General features: G+C 47.8%; 1 protein-coding gene across 1 annotated transcript; it reads left to right on the top strand.

Moving 5' to 3' along the window:
• The first annotated feature begins 123 nt into the window (after nucleotides 1–123).
• Nucleotides 124–7,899, top strand: GPR83 (G protein-coupled receptor 83). The gene is made up of 4 exons (XM_013178075.3): nucleotides 124–3,931; nucleotides 4,237–4,362; nucleotides 4,610–4,743; nucleotides 5,510–7,899. The coding sequence occupies exons 1-4, from the start codon at nucleotides 3,545–3,547 to the stop codon at nucleotides 6,132–6,134; spliced, it is 1,272 nt and encodes a 423-aa protein (XP_013033529.1). The 5' UTR covers nucleotides 124–3,544; the 3' UTR covers nucleotides 6,135–7,899.
• Nucleotides 7,900–8,257: the final 358 nt, after the last annotated feature.

Here is an 8,257-nt window from a genome sequence, read left to right on the forward strand (position 1 = left end):
TTACGACTGCAGGCGTATCCTAGGCAAAGATTTCAGCCAAATACATAGGATTAATGAGAATCATTTCAAAGGTTCTTTCTGACTCTTTCACATTTTTTTTTCACTTAGCTGTCAAATTCATAGCAGCTTTATTTATTATGTTAAACTGCAGCTGTTCCTGGGTTGTCTTTTAGAAGATACAAAAATAGCATCTTTCAGAGAGAAAAATGTAGCCTGTTGTGCATAGAGAGATATTTCTGTACTGTAAGAATATCTTACTCCTAATCATCAATGTGATTTTCTTTTATACAGGCATAAGACACACAGAAAATCACTGCTAATTCTCAGAGATCCCACTGGATAGTTTTTGAGAAGTCATTTCTCACTCATGCAAACTTCCAATCCACCTGCCCATGGAAAGCTCAAATGTTTAGCAGAGCTACATTCAATCAAAGGTTGTTTCCTTGGAAATGGGGCGGAGAGTGCACAGTGTGCAGTTTAGTTTTTTTAATATTCCTTTTCTTGAATGTTTCCAAATTGCATTTTGTAGTTTGTCTGGGTGTTTTTTCATACTTCTGTTACAGGCTGTTTTTTCTATGCCTATTTTCCTAAATCACAGCTTCAGTTGAGAGAGCTGTCAAACAGATGCTTATGATGACTCGGATTACCTGAAATCTTGAACTGTATAGCTTTATTTCAAGTGCTTTCTAAATACCTTTTGTTTCACTAGGTACTTCAGTTCACTTCACAGATGTCTCTTACAAAAAATAAATACATATTTTTATATATCATTAAATCATGACGTTCCTGTACAGCTACATTCTTTTGCTCTCAGTGGATGACGGCTGGGGATGGCAGTGCATGGTGAAACCAGCAGAAGCAGGTGCCAAGCTGCGTTCTGGTGCTTTCCTGACAGCTACTACAGCCTTTTCTCTAGTAACAACTGCGTGTAGGCTCACAGGCCATGAGCAGCTTGTGTGCACATGTCTGAAACCGATGGGGCATCTCTTCCCACACAAGCAGGTGCTGCTTGTGGTGGGCCTGTTGCTGAGCCCATTTCTCTAATCACATCTTCGTATGTGGGTAGCTTGTGAAGGCTGAGCCCTCTTCGTCCTGCTTTTTTTTACAAAAAAATGTAATCGATGTTTTATTTTTGTTATAGGCTTGCAAAAACTTTTCTACAAAAGACTGATTTGCTAGGTGAAGTATTTCGATCACATCAGGAAACTTAATAGCTGTATAATACAGTGATGATTTTTTTAGTCAATTGTATCTTGTGGTGTGAAATTTAAGCTATTGTTATCTCAGTAGCATGTCTTTCCTTCAAAACAGTTAATAGCTTCAGCCAGCACTCTGCCCTAGATCTGTTTGATCTTGACTCTGGTGTTGATGGGTTGTTTCGGGGTTTTCGTTGTTTTTAGTTTTTGTGTTTGTTTGTTTGTTTGTTTGTTTCTCAGAGACCAGGTAAGAACTTTCAAAACTTCTGAATGTTTGGAAAGGGAAATACCACACCCTGCTGTGATCCTTCCTTACCCTCCCAGAAAGATAGAAAATAAAGCAGTAGCTACATCGGTAAATGTTTGTTACTTGTGGATTGAGCTAGAAGAGTTCTGAGGATGTTCGTGCTGTGGCACGTTTTGCTTTGAAAGTTTTGAACAACTTCAGGAGTTTAAAAAGCCGTATAAAAGAAACACGTAAACACGAAGTTCTGCTAAGATTTTCCTTTTAGGAAGGGGCACGAGTTCTGGAGGGGTGAAGGTTTTGTTCTACCCTAACGCATCCCTTGACATACTGACAGCCAGTTATCCTTGTGAAGTTACCAGACAAAGCAGACGAGCTCCTGAGTAGGTCTTGATAGATAGGTCGTTGGGAATGGGAACGGCTGGCAGCCTGCGGGAGCAGTGCTGCTCTACCTCCAGTGTGCTTCCTGCTTCATAAAGGAAAGCATTGCGGGTGGTGCTATCAACCTGTAATCATCTGGTAAATATGCAAATTACTTCAATGAGTCTTCTCTCCGGAAAACAGCTGTACCTACATTCCCTGCCTTCAGAAAATTATAAATAAAAATTAGCTTGAGAACTAGAAAAAACATCTAAGAGTAGGCTGTTTGAGCAAAGGTGGAAGCCAGCAGGGTGTTGCTTTATCCATAGGGCTACAGAGGGAAGAGAGCAGCAGAGAGAAATTAAGATTGCAGGGAAATCTCTCACGCTACTTGTTTGCGGGCAGGGGGAGCGTTGGGATAGGAAACGTCTATCTGCAGAAAGAAAGGCAGGAGGAAAGCGAGCTGTTCCTCAGAAGACCTGAGTCCTCGTGCAGAGGCCAGTAGCACTGAAAAGGAGGGGATCTCCTGGAGCAGACCTGGGAGAGGAAGAGAGCCACCTGGATTTCTGTTCAAGTCCGAAACCCTTCAGGATATTGCCCTGCTCCACGCTCAGCCACTTCCCAAGACCTTCGTGTCGCATTGTGAGAGAATTTGTATTTTCCTGGCAGCATCAGGTCGAGGGGCATCTTAGCTGGCCACCACCTTCAGCACTCTGCTGCGGGTGGGTATTTCTGAGCGGGACAAGTGCTGAAAGAGCTCCTCCTGGACAGGTTTGGGGAAGTGACTGATACCGGCAGCGGCTTGCAGGGGAGCTCTGTGGATGGGATGTGACACCTGCCCAGCAGCGCTGGCCTCCTGAGGGATGGTGAGGAGAAAACCACCTGAACTGTGGGATCCTGGGCTGTAAATGAATGCCTAAATAAAGCCTCGTACATACAAAACCTGCTGTGGCTGGGGTTATTTGGCACCACCCGTGCAGATCCATCCCCAGCCCTCCCTTTTCAGTGTGCCAGCTCTGGCAGGGCAGGCTTGTAATCCCCGAAGCCTTAAACCAGGGAAAACTCGGAGCAATGGGGTAGCACCTTGCACACGTGTATTTTCACTGGCACGGATGTGCGTGCTTCTCTGTGGTGCTCAGGGCTTATTCCTTTGGCCAAGAGGAAATCCCTGCCGAGGGATTTAAATATTTCCCTCTGAGGGGAAAAAAGTCTTTGGAAAAATGCTGTGAGTACAGTAAAAGCAGTGTACATACACAGATTTTCTGCTCTATGCTCATTTGTGACTGTTGAGCTGTGACATAGGCTGAAACTCGCCTGTCGGTCCTTTAATGCTGAACTTCACTTTGAAACGAGTCCTGGAAGACAGCAGGGCTGCTGCGCGCGTCGCTGTTCACAAACAGCGCCGGATTAGCACGAGTGGGGCTGCCTGTAGAGAAAAAGGCTGCTGAGGACCGAAGAGACAGCTTTTGCCTTTCATGCAGAGTGCAGGCGTCTTTGTCTTGGAGTAACGCCCGGGGGGTGTAATCGCGCGGAAAAGCAGCGCGTCAGAGCCGGGGCGATGCTACGCAGCCCGGTGGGCAGGCATGCCGGCTGCGAGCTCGTGTAAGAGCACGGAGCCTGCCGGAGCAGCAAAAGTAGCGAGGAGCCGAGCAGGAGAGGAGCCCCGGTGCATGGCCAGCCTCCCCGCCACGGCACGAGCTGCAGACGGGCGAGATCCCAGGCAGCACGCAGCGTCTCGTCGGGGATGTTGTCCCTTTTCATCTGTTTCTCCCTCCCCTACTTCGCTAACGCCTTCACGACCTCGGGAAAGTTGCCCGCCAACAGAAGCCTTGAGGAGTCTCTGGGCATCCCGACCGTCTCGGGTTCGTTTTCCTGGGATAACGACACGCTGGCGGGCTGGCAGACCTTCGTGGGCAGGAGCCGGCACAGGGCGGACTCGCAGCACGTGGCGGCGAAAGCCCTGCTCGTCGCGGCGTACTCCGTCATCATCGTCATCTCCCTCTTCGGCAACGTGCTGGTCTGCCACGTCGGCGTCAAGAGCAGACGCCTGCGGTCCGCCACCAGCTTGTTCATCGTCAATTTGGCCGTGGCCGACATCATGATCACGCTGCTCAACACCCCTTTCACGCTGGTAAGGCGGGGGCAGAGGCTTCCCTCCGGTCCTTCTCCGGGGGAGGGATGCGGCAGCAGCGGGGACAGGAGGCAGCTGGAGCGATCGTCTTCGCTTTGGTAGCTTCAGGAATCTGAAAATTACCTGAGGTGGAAAGAACCTGCTGGTTTTAAAGCATCTTTTGCACAGCAGAAGTCATTCTGTGCCAGAGGTGGCTCGGTGGCTCAGATATATACGCATGCATATATCTGATGTATATCGTATATATATATATATATATAAGCGTGTGGGGGTGTGCACGACTGCTAATGGCATTCTGGTTCCAGGCTCGCTTTGTGAACAGTACGTGGATATTCGGGAAGGGGATGTGCCACGTCAGTCGGTTTGCCCAGTACTGCTCCCTCCACGTCTCTGCCTTGACCCTCACAGCCATTGCCGTGGACAGGCACCAGGTGAGAGCCCGCTGAGGCAGGCGGACGGAAAGGGTAGGACCAGGATCTGCCTTTACCCATTTCAGTGAAAATTGTTTCAGGCTTTCACGCACAGCTTGCAGTCAGTGGGAGCTGAATGAGGACAGCACAGTTTGCATGCTCAATTTCCGTGTCTAGTAATAGGCAAGAGGCTTGAAGTTAATACGGAAAAATGATATAATTATTCCCTGAAATGGCATAAGCCTGAATATTGGTTTATTTCGAACAGGTTATCATGCACCCTCTGAAACCTCGCATATCTACTGCAAAAGGTGTTATCTACATCTCCGTCATTTGGGTCATGGCGGCTTGTTTTTCCCTCCCGCACGCTATCTACCAAAAACTCTTTACTTTTGAATACAGGTAAGGATGTTCTTTGCTTTTCCTCTGAAGTTTCATTAAATGCCAAGTTCCCAGTGGTCACACTGGTATCTTCTACTGAAAGCCCTGAGCTCGTGTTGAAGTCACCAAGGTACAGATCTAGTCTGTAATTTACATCAGTTTCCTTTTGCAGTGGTTAATATCCTCTTCTCATTTTTATACATATATTTTAATCTTCATTCTGTCGCGCTAATCCTATAAAATAGGGTACAAAGGTAGAGGATCTGGCCTGGACGTTCTATTTCTCTACACTGGCATTTTACACGATGTACCAATCTGTTTGGGCAGACCAGGAATGGGGGAAAACTTAACAGGTTTTAATCGACTCCTGAGCCCTGGGAAAGGGACAGCCTCGGCTGCTTGTTCTGTAAAATGCCATTGTGAGCAGAGGTATTTGTAAAGTGGTTTAAGCAGTCCTTTATATGAGCAGAGTCTGTGTTTCTGTTCACCACAGGACAGAGCTTCAGTGCAGCTGGAAATCTTGTAATTAATGAAATTCATTAAATTACCATAATGTCATGGATGCCCATGAGTAATGATTACCGTGCTGCTCGCTGGCTGCACCATGGCTCAAATCCTTGGACAACAGAGCTCTGCTTAGCACTGACAAATGTGCATAAAGGAAGGGTCTGCCCGCAAATTCTGCTGTGTGAGCCCTCTCCCCCCTAGCTCCTTGTTTTTGAGGTACCTCTCCTGCTGTTCCTGGCTCTACGCACTCATCCCTTGCCCTGTATCTTCCTCCTTGCAGTGAGGAAGTTACCCGGTGCCTGTGTCTCCCGGATTTCCCTGAGCCAGCTGACCTCTTTTGGAAGTACCTCGACCTGACCACCTTCATTTTGCTCTACGTCCTGCCCCTGGTGATCATCTCGGCTGCCTACGTGACGGTGGCCAAGAAGCTCTGGCTGCGCAACGCCATCGGGGATGTCACCACCGAGCAGTACTTCGCCCTTCGCAGGAAGAACAAGAAGACTATAAAGATGCTGATGCTCGTGGTCGTCCTCTTTGCGGTCTGCTGGTTTCCCTTAAACTGCTACGTCGTCCTCCTCTCCAGCCAGACCATCCGCACCAACAACGCCCTCTACTTCGCCTTTCACTGGCTTGCGATGAGCAGCACCTGCTACAACCCGTTCATCTACTGCTGGCTCAACGACAGTTTCCGATCGGAGCTGAAGGCTTTGCTCAACATCTGCAGAAAACCGCCAGGCCCCGCAGAACAGAGGCTTCCCTCCGCGCTCCCTTCCTACCGGCTGGCTTGGCCAGAAAACGGCACCTTCAGGAGGTTGCAGGCCTCTCACGTCCTGCCCTCGGCCTCCAACATCCCGTCAGGAAAGACAGACATCTCTGCAGTGGAGCCGATAGTAGCCGTGAGCTAAACAGTGGCCCTGGGGCATTGAGAAGGACCTCACTTAATTTTGGCTGGAGCTAGGAAGGTGGGAAGGTGTGGGGCCCTGGCCTGCGTGGTGGCAGTGGCAGCACCAAGCCTGGCTGTGCGAGAGGCAGCATGAAGAAGCTGCATCTTTGATGCTGGCTGATGGAAATAATATGGAGCCCTGGAAGGGAAGGAAGGAAACCCTTGCTGGGAAGGAGCTCTCTTTGTGTCCTGGTCATGTTGACTTTGGGTCTACCAGCAGGGAGGGATTCTCTGCATGTACGCCGCTGTTACCTGCATGACTGAGTCTTTTTACCGCTGGGGTGGTGTGTGTATTTTGCTGGTATTTAAATGCTAAAGCAACAGCCTGATCACATCGAGCCTCCCTCCCCATTATCCCTTGGTAGCACTGCAGAAATAGCAGATGTAGACCCGTAGGCCGCTGGCTTAAATCCAGCGCACTTGGGTGTGAGACATCTCTTCCTAAAGGGGGCTGGCGGGTCAAGGTCAGCTCAGTATGAGTAAACAAATACATCTTAAAAATCCATTTTTTTGTGGAAATACCTTCCGAGAGGTGGAGGGCTAGACAGCCATTGAAAATTAGAGTGGTCTTTCGCATCACAGGCGCTTTTTCTAAGGTAGCGCTGGAGAAAAATCAATGCTTATTCTTTGTGTAAGTAGATAGCAAACACCAACCTGTTAGCTCAGCATCTGTTGCCAGTGCTAAATCACACAGAATTTTACCTTCATAAAATAGTCATGAATATTCATAAAGCTTTTCTTCAAATAGAGAACTAAATCCTAAAAAAAAAAACATTGAGAGCCATGGACTCACCATCCACAGAGCATCGATGATTAATCGCTTAATCTGAGTTGGGATTTGGACCTTTTGATCAGAGCATCTCTGCGTTGTTCTCAAGTGGTAGCTAAAGGATCCCACAGTTTGGCTTTTTAATTTGTCTTTGAATGCCGCTCTTGTATCCTGTAAAGCACCCGGGGACTTCTCAGATCAGACATTTGGGACATTTTATCTTAGCTCAGACGTTAGCTCTTTGGAATCAGTTCATAAATAAACTGCTTTGATGATATCTGTGATAGCAAGTAATAAAAGAAGAACATTTCTTGGCAGGATTTCCATTGGTCAATGCACAATTTTAGTGCATTTAAAGATGAGTGAGATGTGTTCTTCATGGGATGGCTGTTAAGAAATTGATGTGACTGCAGCTGTCTGGAGTATTTTGCAGAACTTAGTGTTCTTAACAGAAAAATATCTGGTTCTGAATAAGAAAAAAAAAAGGGGAGGGGGGGGGGAGCATTCCAAAAGCTCTACCTTGTATTACACAGGGAAGCAATAACTTTTCCTGTGCTGTGGAAATTAGCTTGAATGTCACACCAGGGTGCCACATTCCACATTCAACTTGCAGCAGCCAGCAGAGAAGTGAGAAAAATCTTCTTTTTATAAATGGGAAGAAAAATAAAAAGAGAGGAAAAAAAAACCACCTCTTTTTCCTAATGTCCTGTAATAAACTTATTCTGAAATCATTTTAAGTCTTGTGCAGGTTTTTTGCACCTGAGCACATAAGGGGACTGCAGTGCCCGCCCCACCTTGCAGCCAGCCCGTCCCTGCACGCCTCGCTTCTCCTTGTCCCCCTGTTTTTCCTTTCACAAGGCAATATCAGTCTCTCGCTTTTAATCCCGCGTTATTTTCCTACCCTTTATCAAGGCTCCATGAGTCAGAGCGCTTTGTGTCACTGATGGGCAGAATCAAAGTTTTCTCCTGCCTGCTTTGAGCCCTGAAGCCAAGCCCCATCCACTCCCCTAGTGCCTGCAATGTCCCATCGGCCACACTCCCCGGTCTGGGGACAGCAGCTCCCCTCTGTTTTCCAGCACATAAACCTTCTGGACTGCTGGCTGCCTGAAAATCTGACAGTACGCACTTGAAAGAGAGAAGCAGTGATGAGGTATTTTCAACACTGGCGTAACCTCAGCCATGTTCTGCAAATCCGACCCCTTCCCTGATCGCAGTGCCTCAGCTGCGAGAGACGGAGTCGACGGAAAGGTCTTTTCATTAAATAATAAATTATATCATCCTGCAGAATCAAGGGCGACCTTTCGCAAAGCACGCAC

Source organism: Anser cygnoides, chromosome 1 (assembly GCF_040182565.1).
Source record: "Anser cygnoides isolate HZ-2024a breed goose chromosome 1, Taihu_goose_T2T_genome, whole genome shotgun sequence".
Lineage (NCBI taxonomy): Eukaryota > Metazoa > Chordata > Aves > Anseriformes > Anatidae > Anser > Anser cygnoides.

Excerpts from the sequence above, each read along its gene's own strand:
- GPR83 (XM_013178075.3), top strand. The coding sequence starts at position 3,545 with ATGTTGTCCCTTTTCATCTGTTTCTCCCTCCCCTACTTCGCTAACGCC. Across the intron at positions 3,932-4,236 it reads TCAACACCCCTTTCACGCTG|GCTCGCTTTGTGAACAGTAC; the intron begins GTAAGGCGGGGG and ends TTCTGGTTCCAG. Across the intron at positions 4,744-5,509 it reads CTCTTTACTTTTGAATACAG|TGAGGAAGTTACCCGGTGCC; the intron begins GTAAGGATGTTC and ends TCCTCCTTGCAG.